The 22,294-nt window shown below is 45.6% G+C and overlaps 1 protein-coding gene across 2 annotated transcripts in view; it reads right to left on the bottom strand.

Annotated features, from left to right (window-relative positions):
• Positions 1 to 15,178: 15,178 nt before the first annotated feature.
• LDB1 (LIM domain binding 1) overlaps positions 15,179 to 22,294 on the bottom strand; it is a 61,011-nt gene continuing 53,895 nt past the window's right edge. Inside the window, exons 6-11 of one of the 2 annotated variants that reach the window (XM_056850004.1) lie at positions 21,807 to 21,979; positions 21,454 to 21,576; positions 20,145 to 20,228; positions 19,548 to 19,671; positions 16,711 to 16,853; positions 15,179 to 15,759 (exon numbers count right to left, since the gene is read on the bottom strand). In XM_056850004.1, coding sequence (XP_056705982.1) covers positions 15,529 to 15,759; positions 16,711 to 16,853; positions 19,548 to 19,671; positions 20,145 to 20,228; positions 21,454 to 21,576; positions 21,807 to 21,979 — 878 coding nt within the window. In that variant the 3' untranslated portion in view covers positions 15,179 to 15,528. Of the gene's footprint in view, positions 15,760 to 16,704; positions 16,854 to 19,547; positions 19,672 to 20,144; positions 20,229 to 21,453; positions 21,577 to 21,806; positions 21,980 to 22,294 lie in introns of both variants that reach the window. The other variant, XM_056850003.1, reaches the window with a different exon arrangement.

The following is a 22,294-nucleotide window of genomic DNA, read 5'->3' as shown; positions in this document are numbered from 1 at the left end:
ACTAAATATCTCAGCTCCAGCCATATGTGGACAGAGTAGCTGACAGCAAGCTCAGAGCAATTTGAGAGGCTCAGGGACTTAATCAAAGAGGGAACCATGTAGAATAAGGCATACTGAGAGCCAGGAGAATTTAAAGGTGCTAAAAGTAAAAGGAATTACGTATAAGGTTGGTTATCTCCCTTATCTTAATTAACTATTTAGCAGTATATAGTATAGGTGGTTGTTTAATAATTTGTTACCATCTAGAATTTCTGTCACAAGAAATATGATTTCTTAGTACCATATATTGAAGGTATTAAATACCATTTTCATTTCATTGGATCACTGCTGCTTCTTCCTTCAGTAAAAAGCTAAGACAACTACCTAAACCTCTGTTCGAGCATTGATATAAGTATTCTCAGGCACTCGATAAAGTGTCTCTTGCCCACAAAAGCATCTCCCATGGTATATATGCTAACATTTAACACAGTGATCCCCAACATGATGCCCATGGACACCATAATGCCCATCAATGTGTTTCCTAGCACCCACTTGCTCATCCCATGAAGTGTCTTTTCCCAGAAGTGATGAACCAATCCTGGTTGCCCTCAATAGAACAGGAGACTCCCAGACTGCTTCAGAAGACCCCAGGGTGCATCTTAGCTTTTCCCATCAGAGAAGGGGGCTTAGCTTGGAACCTCCTAACATTTTGTGACTTGTTCCAGCCCCCATGGCATTCATATTCTGATTGCCTGCACCCTCCCCAAAGCAAGCCATTTTGGGTTGGCACCAACTTAATGTTCTCAAAATTCTGAAAGTGCCCACAGGCTTAGCAAGGCTGGGGGAGCCCCTCCTTTGTTTTCACTATGAATGCAGATATCCCACTGGAATGTTCCTAAAATGCCTCCAAACAGTCTAAAATTGAAGATGCAGCAAGTAATATTGGCATTACAATTTCTGAAGTATGGCGCTGTGTCAAGGTGCCAGGTTTTGAGGTAGGAGAAAGGTAAGGAGATGAGAGGTTAGAAATTCAAAAGGAAATATCATTTTGCAGTCTCTATGATAACTTTTATCTATTATGTTTTGTGGAAATGTGAACCACAGGAATACATTCAGTGGGGCTATGATGTTGTTATAACTTGGTCATCAAAACACACAGCCGCTTCAGACATTAGAGCAGGGCCCCCCAACATGGTGTCCATAGGCACCATGGCACCTGCTGACACCTTTTCTGGTGCCTGTCAAGTGTTTTTAGGAAGTGGGTGGGGCCAGGTAGGGCTTTTGCTCAGCAAGGCATCTGATTGAATATTGGGGATTTGATTGGCTGTGCAGATTTTTTTAAAAGTTGCATTGGCAGCAGCTGCCACCACAGCACAAGGATCTTCACTGTGTGAATGAAGTTACTTTGTGGCAATCATTTTGTAGCTGGTTCTTCCTCCTGTTGCAGCCATTTTGTAGCAACCGTTTTGCTGCTGTGCCCACCATGCCATGACAGAATTTCAAAGGTGCCCACAGGCTCAAAAAGTTAGGGACTGCTGTATTAGAATATTCTACACAAACATTAACTTTTTTGTGGCAAATGGTAGTGCACGGTTCCCTTAGTGACGAGACTAGTGAAAATCAGTGGGTTAATCACCTATTTCCTCCACACACAGCTTTTTTGCAGCAGTATTTAAACTGAGGGAGAAGCTACTCCTGTCTTTGCTTGGTCTTTTAGGTTCTGTGAAAGGAACCAGGCACACCCTGTTTCCAAAGCAAACACTCTCCGGGGTTTATTTCTGGTTTATAAGGCAGATACTCATCCATTTAGTGGAGCCTGGAGAATAAATGATTTTTGACAGAAACTTCCTTGTTAAACTGACTAAGGGTGCTTTGGCATAGACTGAAGCTGCCGCCTGGGAGTCTCAAGGAATTCCTGCTTCGTCTTCCAAAGCAACATTCCTTAGCAAATAGGCTCAATTCCACAAGGGCATTTTTTTGCACACGCTCGCGTACACACACACACACACACACACATACACAAAGTCCTAAAATTGAGATTACCAGCCTCTTCAGTTGCACACAGCTTGTTCTTTGCCCTAGGAAAACATAGATGATCGAAACTGGTCTGTTTTTACTAGAAAGCACTGATGAGAAAAAATCTTGTTTCTGACATGGCTAAAACCTTTCTTTGCAATAGCAAAGCACAAACAAGAATCCCCATGGTATCAACATTTTAGGAAACACTGAAGATTAGATTTCGCACTATATTTCCCCCCTTTTAATATACAAATTCAATGCCTCTGTGACTGACATAATGCCAAGTGATAGGGACCCCAAGGCTACATTGTCAGTGGCAAGATTTGTTTCAATCCTTATATCCCTCCAACACTAGATATATGCTGCTCAAGATCAATTGATCAAGGAGCTTCTAAGTGATGAAAGGAAGAAGATTAGATTTGCTTCAGCATTCATCAAAGTGATTAGTTTTTATGGCCTCTTGGATGTGTGGCCACATGGGGGGGGGTGAGCGCAAACTTCTCCCTGCCTTTCAGACCAACCCACTCCCGCCACCATCATTCAGTTGGCCTAATGTTCCATCATATGACTGACAAGACACCTCCACTTGGGTGAAGAAAGCAATATAGCACAGGTGGGTGGGTGAGGAGCAGAGGCCTGAGGGAACAATAGGTACAGGGGGCAGACAGGAAAGGGAACTAATTGTGCAGCTCAATCAGATTGGGTTTCACTTGTAGGAGATTCTCAGTGTGAGAGCTGGTTCTTGTACACACAGCTTGTGCCCCTATATGGTTGATGAGGTGCAGTGGTAGCTGCTTGCCTCTGACAGAATCTTCTGCTTTTCTCCTGGTGCATATGGATGGCTGTGTAGATCAGGAGTCCTTGGCTTGGTACCCTTGGGTGCCATGGCTCCCGCTGACACCTTTCCTGGTGACTAAGTGTTTTAAGGAAGTGTGTGGGGGGCGGGTGGGGCTTTTGCCCACAAGGTTTCTGATTGGCCATTGGAGAGTTGATTGCCTGTGCAGATTTTTAAAGATATTGCTTTGGCAGCAGCTGCCACCACAGCACAAAGATCTTCACTGTGTGACTGAAGGGAAGCTGAGGCAGCAATTTTGTGGCTGGCTCTGCCTCCTGCAGCAGCCATTTTGTGACAGCCATTTCATGGCTGTGCCCCCCCCCCCGAATCAGAATGCCAAAGGTGCCCACAGGCTCAGAAACGGATCTCCAGGATCATCTAGCCCAATCCCCTGAACAATGCAGGAAATTTACAGTGACCCCCTACTCCATGCCCAGAAGATGGCAGGAAAAAAACCCTCCAGGATCACTGGCCAATCTGGCCTGGAGGAAAATTGCTTCTTGACCTCAAAGTGGCAATCGGCATTTCCCTGGGCACGTAAGAAAGGGCCACGAGAGCCAAACACTGACACAATCCTTCCTGCCCTCCCTCTCATGATCTGCCTAAGTACACAGAATCAGCATTGCTGTCGTGTGGCCGCCCAGCCCCTGCTTAAAAACCTCCAAAGAAGGAGAGCCCACCATCTCCCGAGGAAGCCAGTTCCACTGAGGAACCGCTCTAACTGTCAGAAAGTTCTTCCTAATGTTTAACCAAAAATTATTTTGATTTAATTCCAAACCATTGGTTCTGGTCCAACCTTCTGGGGCAACAGAAAACAACCCCTCACCATCCTCTATATGTCAGCCCTTCAAGTACTTGAAGATGGTTCTCATATCACCACTCCATTATCTCCTCTCCAGGCTAAACATACCAAGCGCCTTCAACCTTTCCTCATCGGACTTGGTCTTCAGACCCCTCACCATCTTTGTATTGGTACCTTGACTGTCACCTTTCAATTACTCCTATGTTTCTTCTCCTGCTAGCTAGGTTTTTTTGTTTAAGGATTAAAACACAACTGCAGTGTTCAAAAGTTACATATGTCAAATGAAAAATACTTATATTTTAAAACGTCTTGGCTTTGAAGGCACTCACAAGAATACATGGACTGAAGTGTGGAACTTTGTAAAGACCAGGAGTTCTCATTGTTGACAAAAGAGGTGTAGGCAGCACCTGATAAATGGCGAAGTGTTTGCCATAGGTATCTGAAACCAGTGAACATGAACATAAAGCAAACAAACATGTAGTCATGTGGCAACAGAAAGACTGGCAGATCTGTTGTAGAATAAGCCTTCATGGGTTAGAGGCCACTTCATCAGCAGCATAGAGTGCATTCTCAGTCAGCATATATTTATATATGTGTATATACACACACAGGGAGAAATGTGAATAGTGGGTTTAAAATGCCACACACTGCTATGGTGTGAGACATATCTATACAAAACTCAATACTATACAGGATAAACATAGTGACCACATTCAAGCAGATCTTGGAGAGATCTTATAAATACTACAGCTGTAATTCATGGTGTCATAGCCTATCTAGCTACGATAAGCAATTCATTATTTGTAGTGATTAAGCTTTGTTGAAGCCATGGTTAATACATCTATTGATCAACTCTAATGCAGCAATTTCTCACTGGAGTCTCCCTTTCAAGCTTCTTTGTTGAGGAAAAATCACCCTTTGCTGACTAAGAATCCACTTCGTGCAAACCCCCTCCCCCAATATCCAGCCAGTACTTTTCTGCCCATAATTTAAATCCATTATTGCAAGTCCTATCCTCTGCTGCAAACAGGAACAGCTCTCTACCCTCCAAGTGACAGCCCTTCAAAGAGAGCAAATATCTCCCTTCAACCTCTTCTTCTCCAGACTGAACATTCCCAAGTCCCTCAGCCTTTCCTCGTAGGGCTTGGTCTCCAGGCCCCTGATCATACTCATCACTCCCCTCTGCACTCATATTTAGCTTACAGTCCACCCGTACCCCAAGATCTTGTTCACACACACAGCTACCCAGAAGTGTATCCCTAATCCAGTATGTGAGCTTCTCATTTTTGTTATCCAGATGCAGAACTCTGTATTTATTCATGTTGAATTGCATCTTGTTCACATCCACCCACTTTTCAAGCATGTTCTATTCTTGTTAAATCATATCTCTATCTTTCAGTGTGTTCACTTATCCTCCCAATTTGGTGTCATCCGCAAATTTAATGAGTAGTTCCTTCACTCCTCATTCAGATCATTTATAAACATATTGAAAAGTACCGGGCGCAGAACTGAGCCCTGTGGCACCCCACTGGATATCTCCCTCCAATTAGATGAAATGTCATTGACAACTACTCTTTGGGTGTGATTCTCCAACCAGTTCCCTAGCCATCTAATTAGCCTAGAGCAGTGGTCGGCAAACTCATTAGTCAAGAGAGCCAAATATCAACAGTACAACCATTGAGATTTATTTTGAGAGCCAAATTTCTTAAACTTAAACTATATAGGTAGGTACACTGTTTATTAACTTAATAAACTTTAATTAAAGTTTTAAGTCTTAATTAAACTATAGGTACACTGAATAAAACTTGATATCCTACTTAATAATGATCTTATTTATTGATAAAAATTAAATTGTAAGTAAGGTATCCATAAAATTAAATCATGACAATGACTGACAAACACTTAATGTGAACAATGGCCTTGCATCTCCTTGGAAAGTTTGGGTAAATCAGGTTTGTATGTTTTTAATTTTAGGCATGATTCCAGGTTCTCATCAATAAGACGACTTCTCAATTTACTTTTGATAAGGTTCATGCTTGAAAAAGATTGTTTGCATGAATATGTAGAACCGAAAAGGGAAAGAACAGCAAATGCTAGTAGAGGAAGGGAGGGGGGAGGAATGGAGAAAGGAAGGAAGGAACTGGGAAAGGAAAGAAGGAAGAAAGAAAGGGGGGAGGGATGGAGAAAGAAAGAAGAAGGAAGGAACTGGGAAAGGAAAGAGAAGGAAGGAACTGGGGAAGAAAGGATGAAAGGGAGGAAGAATGGAAGGAAGGAAGAGTGGGGGGGACAGAGAGAAAGAAAGGAAGGAACTGGGAAAGGAAAGAGAAGGAAGGAACGGGAAGAAAGGATGGAAGGGAAGAAGGATGGAAGGAAGGAAGAGTGGGGGGAGGGGCAGAGAGAAAGAAAGGAACTGGGAAAGGAATGAGAAGGAAGAAACTGGGGAAGAAAGGCAGCCTGGAGCTGGACTTTTGGGAGCCGCCTGAGGGGGACGAGGAGGAGGAAGGCAGCGAGGAGGAGAGTTTACCCCTTCCAAGTGGGCCAGTGATTAAGGCGTGAAATCTGCCCCCCGCCCAGGAAGTTCCTCCGCAAGATCCCGGCCGGGCAAGACGCGGCCTGCGTGGGGGATGGGAAGGTGATGTGCCGGACCGGCTCCAAACTCTCAGTCTGAGGCGTGGGGAGGGTGAAGCAAGCTCGGTCCTGGCCCAGGAAGCATCGTCGCCTTCCCTGCCCGGGGCCAGGTGGAGCCAACAGGAGGAGGTGGGGGGGTGAGAGGTCGCCCAGCTCCGGTCGCCGATAGAGACAGAGGAGGGAAGGCGGCGGCGGCCGAAACGAGGACCGGACAGCCACGCCTCACTCCTCACGGTGGAGAGAAGGGAGGGAGGGAGGGAGGAGCCCCCTCTCTGCCAAACCAAGGCGCGCAGCTGGGTGGCAAGAAAAGATGGGGGGTAGCAGCTGAGGGGCTCTTGTCGTTCTCTGGCCGCTGCCACAATGGTGGGAGGCGGGGACGGCGCTGGAGCGAGAAGAAGGAAGGGCCACTCCTTCCTCTCTCAGAGACCCTCCCGCTGCTTCGGCTGGCCTAGGGCGCTGCTTCCGCACGTGGGAAGAGCCGCACTCAGGGGCCCAAAGAGCCACTTGCGGCTCGGGAGCCACGCTTTTGCGACCCCTGGCCTAGAGTCCAGTCTGCAGTCCTTCAGTTTACCCATCAGAACATTATGGAGGACCCTGTCAACAGCTTTACTGAAATCCAGGTAAACACATGAACACATGAAGCTGCCTTATATTGAATCAGACCCTTGGTCCATCAAAGTCAGCATAGTCTACTCAGACCGGCAGTGGCTCTCCAGGGTCTCAGGCAGGGGTCTTTCACATCACCTACTCACCTAGTCCCTTTAACTGGAGATGCCAGGGATTGAACCTGGGACCTTCTGCATGCCAAGCAGATGCTCTGCCACTGAGCCACAACATCAGTGACATTTCTTCACTTATTTTTTGCTGACTTTGTTTTTTGCTTTCCCTCACCTTCTTGTCCACTCCTTCCTGCTGGCTCTTCCTGTTGGCTATTCCTGTCACTACATTGTATTTATTGATATGGTGATTACTGAATTCTAGACTGTATTAGGTTTATGAGGTTTTAAATTTCATAGTATGTATTTTAAATTGATTGTTTATCCTGGTTGGTAACCACCATGAGCCTGACTGTGGTCAGGAAAGGGCAGGATATAAATCTAATAAAATAAAAATGAATAAAATTAAATTCCCACGTCCCAGTGAGTTCATCACTCAATCAAAGAAGGAAATGAAGTTGGTCTGGCAGGACCTGTTGGGGACAAATCCATGATGACTTCCCTGGATCACCAAGTTGTCCTTCAGAAGCTTGCAGACTGGCCCCTTTAAAATCTGCCCCAGTATCTTCCATGGGACAGATGTCAGGCTGACTGGCCTGTGGTTCCATGGGTCAAAATAAATTGTCCTCAGGAAAAAGTGGTCTTTCGGTTTCTATTGTGGTGGGATTCATATTTTTTGATAGAGTGATAGATGAGACATAAGGTATAAAAGGTTGAGAACCACTGGTCTAGGACATAGTGGTAAAGGTTCAAGCCTGCAATTATAGACTTCAAACAGAACACAGGGTGTCCTGAAGGGTAAATTGGATTAGCTGGTGCTGGGTTTTAAACATTTTTTCGGTGGCACCAGTGACTGCTTACTGGGACTTGTGTGTCTGATTCAGTGGCGGAGAGACACTTGACTAACTGCTACCTTTTGTAATCACAAAGGGGGAGAATGCCAGTTTTTGTCTCAAAGTTTGTCATTGGTACAACGTGAAAACTTCTATATAGCTTGTTAATAAACCTGTCTTCCATCTATTGGTTTTTCTTTTTCTTAATTTTTCTTTAGGTGTTGTGTATACAAAATCACTTTTGTATGTCCTTCCAAACCTAACGCCAGTGGTTGGCATGGTTGCACAGCTGCTGAAATCAATGGACCAGCAAGGGGACCATCTACCAGACAATAGAAACACTGCTAAGTACTGCCATCTTTGTTCATATGATTGTAAATGCACACAAGGATACAAGACTGTGCAGCAGAGCAGAGTCCCATTGTTGCCCCAGCCTATAGGGAGCAGCAGGTATGGTAGAATGGTGGCAGGATTTTAAAATTTGAGCCAGCCACAGTTTGTCCCTTACTTCCAGGTGGTCAACACTGCTAAATCCCAGCACCTGTACAGTCACCAATAGCATTGGATTTGGGGAAAGAGGAATGCTGGGGAAGTGCCGGCTTCAGGTAAAGCCAACAGCCCAGCTAGAATAACGTCTCTGGAGTGTTCAAGAGGTAAGTAATCTCATTAGTCCTTATACCAACCTTGCAAGGCCTTGTAGTATGTATGGTGGTGTCTGTTTTGCAGAGAAACTGAAGTATTGCTTTTCGTTGGCCCTTAGGCTTGCAGTTTTCAAATGGTTATTCGTCTACAGTGTGGTGTACTTGCTTTCATTATGGGTGTGGTGAGCAGGAACACCACTGTAGAGATTAGCTGCTGAACACAAGCAGGAAGCAAAAATTTGTGGGCAGCAATTGGAGGAGGGTAGCTTTCCTGGCTTCAGGTTTGTTCTGCCAGCAGGGCCATTTCCTCCTTGAGAACACAGGGCTGCCTATATTGTTGTGTGTTTATTCTGCACACCCAGTTTTCTTACTCATAAAGCCAAACAACATTTACTGTTCAAAGAAGTTGCTTGGTTCCCAGGTCAAGTCAGAATTATCGAGCAATAGCTCTGAATTACCTGTAGTTCAGCCCCATTTCTGGATGTGGCTTGTTCTTCTGTCTTGAGGCTGAAATAGTTTTGCCCTTCCTGAAACCACAGAGTCAGAAAGAACTGACCTACTCTTATCCAAGGGTCTGTCTGTACCCAAAACACAAAGTGCCACAGGCAGTAATGTTTTCAGAACAGTAGCTGCACCTGACAGCCATTTACCTGCTGGACTTTTTGGGGTGCAATCTTAAGTAATTAAACAGGACTTACTTCTGAGCTCTGCTTAAATTGCCCCTTAAAGGTGCCTAACCTGAGAAACATTCTGTTCACTAGGAAGTTTTGATACGATGTTAACACCGTATATTTTATGGAATGCTGATGATATACTGTAATAAGATACACAAAGCACACTGGAAAACTGAAACAAGGTATATAAATGCTAAAGCTGAAAAATCTCTTCTTGTAGACATGTAGATTCCCAAATGGAAATCACATTAATCACCCTTCCCCATGTATTTGTAGTTTGGTTACAAGGATCCTTTGGTAGAGAAATAAATAAATTTCACACTGTAGCTGTGAGTTTAATGCTATATGAAAAGAGTTACACAAGCATGGTCAAGTATGTTGTCCACTACATCATGTAGGGAAGAGGTAACAGGACTGTTCCCTCAGCACCAGCGGTCTTAAGCCCCTTGTGATGCTGTGGCAGGATTCTTGGCTTATCCATTTGACAATTATAAGCAGCCCATGAGCTTCTGAAGCACAACAGTGTAGGATAATGATGTTCCAATTTTGCATGAAAACAAACATCCAATGAAATGATGGAATAACATGGAAGGCCTGCAAGAAGTTTGTGACATCCTTATTGGCCCCAACCATCATTCGAATGAAACTTTCGGGGGTTCTGCCTTTCTAAGTAGCTTAGTGCAAACTCCTCTCTGAAGTGTTGACATGTGCTTGATTACTCCTCACAGCAGGTTGCCCTGGAAGTGGTCTCACTGTGTTTAGGCTGACTTGGTCCTTCTTCTACTGGCAGTCATTTTGCAACAACTTGTCTGGAGGCAAGTGGTGTAGTGGTTAAGAATGGTGGTTTGAAGTGGTGGAGTCTGATCTGGAGAACCCGTTTTGATTCCCCACTCCTCCACATGAGCAGTGGAGGCTAATCTGGTGAACTGGATTTGTTTCCCCACTCCTACACACAAAGTCAGCTGGGTGACCTTGGGCAAGTCATTCTCTCTCAGCCTCACCTACCTCACAGGGTGTCTGTTGTGGGGAGGGGAAGGGAAGGAGGTTGTAAGCTGGTTTGATTCTCCCTTAAGTGGCAGAGAAAGTCAGCATATAAAAACCAACTCTTCTTCTTCTGGAGGAAGGAGTCAACTGCTAGCAGCTACTGAGCAACTGAAAAGATAGCTCTTTTGTACAGCTTCCTTGATACACGTACATGGGTATGAGTGAAAACAGAATAAGCCACAATTTTTAACTTCTGCAGTGAGGCAACACTGTTGTCCCCATAATCCTGTCAATTCCCCTAAAATTCATGGCAGTTGTCCTGCCCCTTATACTACCTCTAATTTCTCTTAGCATCTTTCTGCAATAATGAATGCTAGCAAAATGGGCCACTGGAGCAAGACTTTATGGATTTGTTCCTATTCACATATTTGAAGAATGTCGCAAAAGTTGATATTTACTAGCTTCAAATGCCAAGGCTAATGCCATTTCTAGCTGCATCTCCACCATTCAAATCACCCTACTGCCTTCACTGCCTCCTATTTGCATTCTGATTCATTAAAAATGACAGGTCACAAAAGTAAGCAAGTTAAATTCAGTAGATGAAGATATGAAGCTGATTTCTTTTGGTTGTTTGCAGTGCGCATGGCACTCCATGTTGACTGAGAAGGGAAATGTGAAAACAAAAAAGCTCTGACTCTTGGCCCAAGACCATGAAAAAGAGAAGAAAAAAGTTAACAAAGCCTCAATGGATCTTCACCCCCTACCTTTTACTCCCATCCTACTGGCCTTCTAGTAAACCACTATGGCTAGACAAGGTAAGAACTTTCCTACAACTTTTTGGCTCCTAGCAATGAGGAAATGATCTTGCTCCCACAAGCAAGAAATCCAGAACTCCATCTCTGCCAATGGACATAGGCATTTGGCAAAGCCAGTTATTGCTTCCTCTTCTCACTCCCCTTCCTCCTTACTGAACACGTCTATGACTTGGCCTCACCTGCTAACAAGGCAGGCCCACTGGTGCAGCCAGACTCTTACCAGCTCTAGGCTTGTGTTTACTGGCACTAGGTCAAGAACCAAGGCAGCAGGAGGCCAGGAAGTTGGCTAATGCCAGAACAAAAGCACTGTTTATTTTTCTCTCCCAGTGTTCCGTTCTCTTGCAGAAGTACAAAGAATTACCCCAATGGAAAAACAGCTGGGCCTTTCCTTGGGTGGGTCTCTCCAAGAATAAAACAACACCACGCTGGGCTCTACTGTACTGGGCCAGCCTTGCCAAGATGGAGTTTGTGCCTGGGATGCCCAATGACTTTGGGTAAGTCCCAACAACTGATACTTTGGGTAAGCCCCAACAGCTGGTACTCAGTCTGAATCAGCAAAAGGCCCAGCTAGAGCAACGCATATGTGCACTGTGACTGTTTGCTGACTGAAGGTGCTACTCCAGGAGGACCACTTCTGACATCCATGTGTTTTTACTCACATATTAATATGCATGTAAAGAAGTAACTGCCTCTGTAACAGCTGAAAAATTTGGGCAAACTATGAGACTGGTAAAATGCAGAGGGCTGCAGAGGTTTTGACACACACACAGGTCTTGTACATGACTTTCCTGGCAGCTTTCCTGAACCCATGTTCAAAATACACGCAGGAAAACGAAAGTGGCTTACTGAGAGTGACTTTGGCCAATGAGGCAATGGGTGCTACATTATGGGTACTGCATTATTGCTCTGGCAATGGGTACTAATTATTTGGGACTGCACATGGCAATAAGAACAAACTTCTGCCATGCCTTTGCTACCCGTTTAGCAGAACATGACACAGTCTCTCAAAACCATCTCTTTTGGCACATGCACACATAAGAATATTAGTCTTCCACACACTGTACCTTCTCTGTGATTTTTACACGTCCATCACTTCCTTGTTGCTTGGATGTTGGCTCCGGATAGAAACAAGATGGGTTCCCCCATGGACAAAATGGGGTCCTTTTGCACTCCGTCCCTCCCCGTTTGCACCTGGTCTCCTGCCCAAGATCTGCAGCTCAATGGAGACCCGCCCCGGTAATGGCTGATTTGATACCAGGTCCCGCAAAACAATACTAGGAGCCCGGGAAGATCAGCCACTTAACGCACGCATTTTACTCTGAATACTTTTGCTCAAGTCTTTACCGGTAGTTTGCTTCGGTATTGTGTCTTTGTTTCTAATAATCCAATCAACCCCATTGTATCCACCCTATATGTTTCAATATTCCCCATACCTGTATGCTAGCCTTAAGTCTTTTGACCTGCTGAAATCGCTGTTCTTCTGAAATAAACTTTTACCTCGCTGCATCGTCTGGAGGAAAGTTATTGCCAGGAACGCATTGACTTGCTGAGGCCTGACAGATGTGCAGACTCCAGAAAACATTGTACCAGCATATTCCAGTTTCATGGAAATTGAAGGAGAGACACTAAGAAAGGTAGAGAGGCTAAGGCTGAGAGGTGCTGGTATGAGAGAGCAAGGATTAGCCCCTGACAACATAACGGCTTGGAACCTAAGGAGCACAAGTGGAGTCACGCTAGAGCAAGGGTCCCCAATGTGGTGCCTATGGGCACTATGGTACCCATCAACACTTTTCTTGGTGCCCACCAGGTGTTTTTAGATGGTGGGTGAGGCCAGGTGGGGCTCTTGCCCAGTAGAGCTTCTGATTTGCCATTGAAATGCAGATTAAAATAATGTTGTTTTGGTGGCAGCTGCCACCACAGTATTTGTTTTATTTTCATTACCTCTTTTCCCTTGCAATTGGGCTTCCTCTGTGTGTTTGGCTCTGCCTCCTGTGGCAGGCATTTTGCGGTAAGCCCAGCACAGTGTCACAATTCCAAAGGTGCCCAGTCTCAGGATAGGGACCCCTCTGCTAGAGGAAGACGACTTCCCCGCCTCCCCCCTTTCACTGCAGCCCATCTATGCCACCTGAAATTGGGCCTCTGTGGGTAAGGGGAGCCAAAGGAACACTGTGGAGAGAAAACTGGGAGACTAAAGCAAGAGGAAGGATTAGCAGAAATCTCCCTTCCTACTGCTACTGACAGAAAAGCCCCTGTGTCAGAGGCGCTGATGTTGCACCAAAGGAACAGCACCTAATGACCCAAACCAGTGTTGACTGTTTACTTCCCGGCTCAGCAACGAACTCTGAACTGGGCTTAGCAGGAGTGATTGGATCCCCTCTCTCAGATGCAAATGAAAAATAACTCTGGCAGGAGAGCACCAAACCGAAAAGTTGTTTTATTGGTACCATACATGACCATAAATGGCACAAACTATGCAAAAAAAAAAAAAGGCTTTACAGTGCCCCGGGGGAGGGGGAGGTGGGAAGAGCAAAGGCAGGGAGAGGGGATGAAGTACACGTCACCAATTCATGCCGAGCCACAGCAATGGGGGACGTGACACTCATATCTTTAGGTACAAAAAGATACAGAAAACATCCTGTAAATCATAGAGCTGACTATAGTACTGCCTGCTCCCAGGGACGGAGCAGGATGACGTGTCCAGGCCCAGGAACATAAAAGCGACCAGCCTCCCATGAACATGTTTCACGTTGACTCAGCTGGGCTCCTCTAGGGGAGAGAAGGATTTTTGGGATTCCAGGGCATGTTTCAGAGGGAAAGCTGCGCCCCAGCAGTGAACAGGCCATTCTGAAGTAATGGGCCAAAACAGCAGCTCCAGGGAAAAAGGATGGCAGTGGTCCTTGCTAAGGATTAACACCCTCGAAGCAAGGGATCAGCTTGGAGAAACAGCTTCAGTAAGGCAAAGGGGGTGCTTGCCACGACAGTCCAGACTGTGTCCCCCCAAATGCCACCAAACTCACAAACCAGCCTAATGTCCTGAGATGACCAAAACACCTCACACTATTCTATACTCCATTATCAAAATGGGAAAAAGTGTCCCACATGTGATGTCTTCGAGGCCTCTGCGACATAAGGAAAGTCCTCTCTCCAGGGCACACAGGACAAAACTGGGAGCACAAAATGCAGGTGAAAAGAGCATAAATGAAATTCAAACATGGGGGTGGGGTGGGGACCAGGATCCTCAGACTATGCTTCCTAAGGGGCCCTGTCGTCAGCCCTGCTCATCGATTTGTCCCACTGCCGTAAAACAGGCGACAGCACCCTTTGAACTCTCCTGCCTCCCAAGAAGGATGCCCATCAGAATGAACTCCCCCGACCATTCACAGGGGTGGCTGCATTAGTGAGAACACAGTGAAAAAACAGTATCATACACACGGCCTACAGCGCGGAAATATACAAGCACAAGGTACACGAACCCGAAAGGGAGGGTGGTAGAGAAGGGGGGAGCAGGGACAGCAGCACACACGAGTTACACAGAGGGGGGGCAAGTGGGGCAGCCATGCTGTCCTCAAAGGATGTATAAAGGAAGTCTGCAAAGTCTCTCCTTGGTTTGAAGCTCTCAGAACTGTATATAAAAACCAAGACTCCCATATTGGTAGACAAGCCTGTACAAAAATCAGGATTGGGGGAAACGGGGAGGGAGGGCAGATTTGCTGTTTGTTTGTTTTTAACTTACAATTTTAATAATAATTTTTTAAAAAAAAAACAACCCGAGTACTGGGAGGGGGTCAAGATAGCAGTTTTCTGCAGGAGCAGGTTGGGCAGCAGGCTACGCCCAAAGATCAGACTTGAAGGGACATATGCCCATCCCATGTGACTGCAGGGTGGTTTGCTAACCACATTCCAGGAGGTGCTAAACCCCCAACTCCACCTGCCCCTACATTAGTTTTCTGTGTTCTTCAAGCAGAACAAAAATACTTGCTCTGCCAACACCTACAGCCGCCAGCAGGGACTGCTTGAGACCTGTCCCACAAAATCTTAGCTGCCCCCCATTGTGAGTCATAGAGTTGTCAGCACATGATTAGCAGACTCTCTTACTGGAAGGGAGCCACCTTGAGGTTGAATATGGAACAGGAAAGATGAAACGTGCTCAGGTTGACATTCTGTGAAATCAGCTTAAGCACTTGGCCCACCTCTTGCCAAATCAAACAAGGTGGTCAGGTGCTGAGGAGCTGCTTATGCAATGAACATGGAACCCCGTCCCACATGAGTGTAGCTTGTGGTGTCCAGGGCTCTGGATACATGGGGCAAGGGGAGGGGAAAGAGACGGGATTAAAATTCTGCTGGAGCTAGAGATCAAAGCTCCATCAGGTCTCAGTGCCCCAAGTCTGCCCTAAGGGGCACAGCAAAGAGTGCAGACAGCAGGGAGTGGTGGTCGGGCCAGCTGGAGGCAGGCAGGTGGGCAGACTGCAGTGCCCATCGGCTCCGCTACCTTGCCAGCCAGCCACTCTTCTTCACAAATGTCCAGGTAGAACGGTTTTGACTCAGTCCGTGGGGGCACCAGCCAAGTCATGTCAAGGCCAGGCTGGGCAGTGGGTGGGAGCTTTACTGCGATGCTTGCGACGTAGGATTTTCAGACTTGCTCTCCTGACTGGAGGGGGGCTTGCTGTTCCAGGGGCTGTTGGCGCCCAACGCGGGAGAGTTGTTGAAGCTGTCCTCATCATCAATGCCATTGGCAGCGTCGAACTGCGTGTTCTCAAGCCGCGTGATAAGGCGCTCGTCCTCGTCGCCAAACTCCCCGCCCATCAAGGTCGGCTCGCCCACCACCATCACATCCTGAGGAGGGAAGAGTTTCCCGAAACATAATCGAGGTGGAGACTGCCCTGACCCACAGCACAACACTCAAGAGGAGCCAGTTCCCATGAACAAAGACAGCCTCTCGTATGGGAGGTGAAAGACTCTCCTTTCCCACTTCACTTGCTGTATCCTCAAGACTCCACTCCACTTGCTCCCCAACTTTCCTTATTCCCTATTTGCGACACTGCCGCTTCTGTTGTTCAGTCTTGATCTCTACTCTGGGCTTCTCACAGCCACTTGACGTGGCTACGGAGAATTAGGTGGACATGGCTCCCCACCTCATTTCCAATTCAACTCGAGGAAGGAGAAGTCTAATGCCTCAGAACTTACTGTTGCCACAGGGATCACCTAAAAACAGGGCCAAATTAGGTGCCATAGGGCTCTAGAACACAGAAGCTAGAGAACAATCTTCCTGGTCACAGAGGCTTTGGCTCCAGAACCAAGCAGCATCAAAAGAAAACAGGCACAGCCACCACTGGGTCTTGGAAATGGCTGTTGGATTAAACTGAGATCTCTAAGGGTAAAGATAGTCCCCTGTGAAAGCACTGGGTCATTACTGACCCGTGGGGTGACGTCACATCATGACATTTACTAGGCAGACTACGTTTACAGGGTGATTTGCCATTGCCTTCCCCAGTCATCTACATTTTACCCCCAAGCAAGCTGGGTACTCATTTGACCGACCTCAGAAGGATGGAAGGCTGAGTCAACCTTGAGCCGGCTACCTGAAACTGACTTCCGTCAGGATCGAGCTCAGGTCGTGAGGAGAGTTTTTGACTGCAGTACTGCAGCTTACTACTCTTCTAGCCCCTGGTTTATGCTACAGAAGGTATTACCCAGAATTTCCTAGGGTCTCCAGCTGCAGGGCACAGGCCCCCATGCAGGCAGGCAAAGAAGAAGAGACAATGAAAAGGGGATGCTTACAGGTACCTGACTGGAGAGAGCGAAGGTGCTGGCTGGGCTCTTCTTCTTGCTGTTGCTGTTATTTGTGTTGCCACCACCAGAGCTCATGGTGCTGCCCCCCGACATCTTCCTTTTCCGGCGTTTGCTGGGCTGCTGACGTGCAGGCTCAGCTGGGAAGGTGTTAGGAAAGGGAGTTTTGGTGAGACGGTCAGACCCCAGTAGAAGAATGTTTTTCTGTAATTGTCTCAATATATGCCTATTAGAACTTAAAAGACCCTGGACACTGAACATCTGTGAGGTTTCACTGGTACATTTATCGACAACCAGTCCCAACTTCCACAACATCTCCAAGTTCTTGCTCACCAATAGGGAGCTGAACCATTAAAAATTGGGTTCAGTTCTGGTTCAGCAGTATTATTTAAACTCTCCAGTACAGTCCCAGCTCAGACACTAGCTTGGTTCAGATGCTTTGAACTAGTCTAGATATATTGTCGAAGGCTTTCACGGTCAGAGTTCATTGGTTCTTGTAGGTTATCCGGGCTGTGTAACCGTGGTCTTGGAATTTTCTTTCCTGACGTTTCGCCAGCAACTGTGGCAGGCATCTTCAGAGTAGTAACACTGAAGGACAGTGTCTCTCAGTGTCAAGGGTGTAGGAAGAGTAATATATAGTCAGAAAGGGGTTGGGTTTGAGCTGAGTATTGTCCTGCAAAAGTACTTTTGCAGGACAATACTCAGCTCAAACCCAACCCCTTTCTGACTATATATTACTCTTCCTACACCCTTGACACTGAGAGACACTGTCCTTCAGTGTTACTACTCTGAAGATGCCTGCCACAGTTGCTGGCGAAACGTCAGGAAAGAAAATTCCAAGACCACGGTTACACAGCCCGGATAACCTACAAGAACCAATAGTCTAGATATATTTTATGAATATCACCACACTGATGGCTTTCATTTCTGAAAGATGAGCAGGAAATTGAGCTCAATTTTAAACGGAAGAGGGGTTGATCATGTTTCACAGTTTTAACCTGAGTATGTTATTAATCACTCTGTTATCTCCCTAGGTAGCTGGGCCAACTCAATGGTAAAGCATCTGCCTAGCATACTGAAGATCCCAAGTTCAATCCCTGGCATCTCTGGTTAGGAGGATCTGGTAGCAATGTCCTAGAGATCTGCAACCAGTCTTGACTAGACAGTACTGACCTTGATGGAGCAATGGTCTGACTTGGTATAAGATAGCTTCATGTGTCTACTTGAAAAGGAGACTTTCATCCCAGGATAGAATTACTACTACTACTACTACTACAATTATTATTATTACAAACTTTGTTCACAATTTCCTGGTACAAAAGCTAGTTATATCAAAACTATACACAATATCAACATAATGCCTCAGTTTGTTTTCTTCCCTTGGACCTTGTTATTAACATTGCTTTGCCTATGTTGCATAGAGTAAACAGTAAGGAAAAAGCTAGCTTCTGCACCATGAACTTGTAAATCTAAAAGAAAAAACAAAAACTTATAACAAGCAATATCCATTTTAGGAGGAAAGTCTCCTCTTAGGTAGTGCCAGGGGGTGAAAACTAAGCTTTATGCCTAGCCACAGAGGCCTTGGGCAAAATAACAAAGTGATTATTTTATTAATCAGCTTAAAACAGCTAAGCACTATCTTACCCCACCTTTCAAACTGAGCTCCCTTTCCTCCTCTCCTCATAGCCTGCCCTCTGCCTTCCTTTTTAAGTATCAGCTCCCCTATCCCCAACTCCTTAGGGCTCTATCTTTTCTTTCAAGAGACCCCACTAACTTAGCCAAAAAGAAATGGGAAAAAAGAAAAGAGCTTACATGTTTAAAATGGTAGCAAGAAAGAACTATGCTGTCAGGGAAACACAACTAATATATAAAGAGGGGAGTGTTACCTGAACATAAGCCAATAGAAACCAATACCACTACACAAATATAAGTCTATTTTATATACATTCATTAATGGTTAACTCCATTACATATATAAGCTTTTATACAGGTATTTTAACATAAATACATAAGCTTTTGACAAGGTTTTACAATTTTTCCTTGTTTCACTTTTGCTTCCTCAAAAGTCTGTTGCTTTAAATTTCACAGGAGAATCTTAGCTGCTTTTGAAGTCTTACTAATTCTTATTCCTGTTCTCTATGTAAAACAAAGTTTATAACATAAGTTTACTTACCCAATATTAACTTATTTATTGTACAAGCAAAATAATATTACTGTATTTACCCAAGCAAATATTAAACCTCATTTCAGCTTGTGGGTGGGCAAGCCTCTATTGGAGCATCAGGAGGACATCAGGAGTCATCTCACCTGCTGCTCCTCCATGGCTCATTGGGAAATCTGCTTTCTCCAAATATCGCTGGAGCAGAGAGGAGCCCACACGGCTCCTCAAGAATTTCCTGAGGATCTGACTATTGAACCATTTGTTTTGAGCTGGTTGCCTTTTTTGTGTTTCAAAATACAAATTCAAAACAACTGAAAGATTTTAGGTTTGGGTTAAACTCCAGTTCACTGAAAATAAATCTTTCTGGACTGGTTTTGGGGTTTCAGCTTCCAGTTTGGTTCCACATCTTGGTCACCAGTGTTTCATTTTCTTATCCCACACTGTACTTCAAAAAGCCAGACTAGGAGGCAGGAATTCTGCCTCCCGCCCCAGCCAAGCTGCATTCTCCTAAACACCTGTGAAGTTGGCAGACTCCACTAGGAGTCGCAACACCCACAAGGAAACTGTCCATAGTACCCTCTGGTGCTTTTGATAGAAAAGGCATGCAGCTTAGAAATCCAGCCTCACAGAGATTTCCATCCTAACACCCAGCCCCTCCCTGTACGATTCTCACCAGGTGGTGCCACCATACGCTGCCACTTCTGGAAGAGGCATGTCTTGAGGCAGTCCCGGGGGCTGAGGCTGTAGGTCTTGTGCCGTGACATCAACTCCTGCATTGGTTCTAGGATTACACAAAGCTGGCAGGGGGAAAGAGAAAAGAGCACAGTTTGGTGCTGTCCTGAGCAATGGAAACTAAGAGGCTAGCAGCCTCCTGGAGCCAGAATATGCCCCAGTGGGCAATGGAATGAAAGATACAGATAAAGATCCTCGGGCAGTCTATGCCATCTTCTGTGGTGCTCTTTTCACACCTACCTTCAGTCATGCCCTTCTTTGTGTGGACAGAGAAGATGGCATGAATTTCTAGCCATGAGCTGCATACAAGACATACAATTCTCAGGCCATGATGTACAATGGGCTTAGCATTCTGATTTAGTAAGTACAAAATAAAATTCTAAACAATCTAAACCCATTGTGATACAGAGAGAAAACACCATATTATTATTCCCAAATACCATCTTTAAAAGGTGATTTCAATATAGTTTTTTCTATAGATTAAAAAGGGAGGGGATCCAGGTACTTCTTTCCGCAGACACTGTGGAAAAGGACTTACTCGGAGGTAGTTGAGTGTGGAGTTTGAAAGTCCACATCGGGTGATATTCTTGGACAACTGGTCCAGCATCTGGGGGTCTTGTGCCTAGTGTGTGGGGGAGAGAATTAAAGAAGGAGTCAAACAAGAATAGGAGACCTCATCAAATACTTTATATTTCAAATCACTGGGACCATCACTATTTTAAAAGGTTACAGTGAAGGGGTAAACAGGTTGCTTGTCTGTACAGTTCAGTGGCTGCACAGAGCTAACCTTGGGAACTTTCTAGAACTGTGGTGCAGCAACTGCTGCTCCTTTTGTTTTGTTACGATTTGTGACTTTCCACTCAGCTCTTTGTCATGGTGACAAGGTACCCACACTGATAAGCAAGCAACACACACAATAGGGAAGGAGAGTGGGTTAGGCAACTCCACAGGTGATAATCTGTTACAGGAAAGCAACCTAGTTTTTTCTTGGTGGTTTCAATGGAGTCCCATTTATAAGTGGGTGGTTTGCTGACATACCTGAAAAAGGGGCCAGTGAAATGCAAACTACAAAGAACTACTCTGACAAAGGTTGCATCTGCCCTTAACTGCCAAAAGAATAGTGTACAGTAAAATGCAGAAGGTGTGGACCAAGAAGCTGCTCTGCCTAACTCAGTAACAGAAACATTTGGTGAAGGTAGCCACTGCGATAGAGATACTCAGGAAATGCAGCAGACAGAGAAAAAACCCTGGGAAAAAACAAAAGGGAATGGAATGTTGCCAAACTAAATTAAAAACGAGTAAGGAAGTAGGAAAAAAGTGCTCCCCAAGAAAAACACAATAGCAAAGGCTCTGAGAAAGACCACTGAGAAAACTGTCCAAGCAGCTGCTCTGTTGCTGTGGTCAGAAGGTAACCGAAGCTGGAATTGTGCTTATCCAGTCACTCCAGGCATGTGCAGTCACAGACTCCCTCTTAAGGGTAGAGGCAGGAATGCAAGCTGGAGCCCCAGAATGTTCCTGCAGTTGGCCCTGCAGGTGCCAAACTTGTATGTGGGACTGCAGCGACCACAAAGTAGAACTGAAATTTCCAACGCTTTGCAAAATGCAGATCTGATGTAAACTTGAACAAATGCTTCAAGTGCGTTATCCAAACCAAGGTCAAACAAATTGGAAACTTGTAATTCGGTATTCTGTCTTTCTGTCACAGGTGCTGGCCCAAAGATTCTGGTCACAAGTAGTAACAGTGTAAGGAAAGCAAACAACAGAATGTTTCTCAGATTCCAGGGAGAACCTGACAAAACAGCTTCAAGCAAATCAAGCCAATGGGCAGTCCAAAGAATTGGACTTACATGCATGGCAAGGATGCTGCGGGGAATGAGCTCCCGGTGCTGCCGGATGCTGAAGTGCCACGTCTTTATCCTCATCATGTCATCAAACATGAACTCCAGATAGAGGCGACCCTCCACACACACCTGGGCAAGAGAAAAGCAAATAAGTAGCCTTGAAGTCCAGGTAAGCAAGCTTGGCCTCTTAGCCAGCTGCTTCCTCCACCCTTTCCTTTCTTTCATACACAAGCCTTTGGAGGGGGACACCATAAGGAACAAAGACTAAATAGCTCTCAGCAGAAATTCAACACAGGTTTCCATTAGCCCTGGATAGCATCTCTCCATTTGGTAACTGGGAGAAGGGGAAATATTCTTACCTGTGTGAACATGGGCTTGCCATGCTGAGTGACCATAGTACACTGGTCACAGTCGAGCGAGACAAAGTTATTGTGGAAGGACTCCTTGGGGTGCTTCAGGACATAGTACAGCTCTGTAGCACCCCCTTCAAAGATACTGCGGAAGTAGCGAGGGATCAGGGTGCGGCCAATTGCTGTTCACAGAGGAGACAGAGAAGACAAAAAATTCAATTGCTCTTCAGCCTTTGCACTGCAGATTCAGGATTCCCACTGGCTCAGACACTTCTGTACTGGGAAAGTGTGCTGTGGAACTGCCCATGAAGTAAACGGATTGTTACATTGAGTTAATGGGTGAACGATACACACAAAGTACAGCAAACGAGAGACACAGTCTCTCTTAACTGGTGGTGGCCTCAGAATGAAGAAGGGTTGGGGATCTAAAAATATGGCATCCCCCCACCCCATCTCCAGGGGACAGATGAAATTCCATGTAGTTAGTTCATAGGCTT

Source organism: Euleptes europaea, chromosome 5, assembly GCF_029931775.1.
Source record: "Euleptes europaea isolate rEulEur1 chromosome 5, rEulEur1.hap1, whole genome shotgun sequence".
NCBI lineage: Eukaryota > Metazoa > Chordata > Lepidosauria > Squamata > Sphaerodactylidae > Euleptes > Euleptes europaea.
The sequence above is the reverse complement of the archived record's forward strand: the minus strand, read 5'-3'. Positions and strand labels throughout refer to the sequence as shown.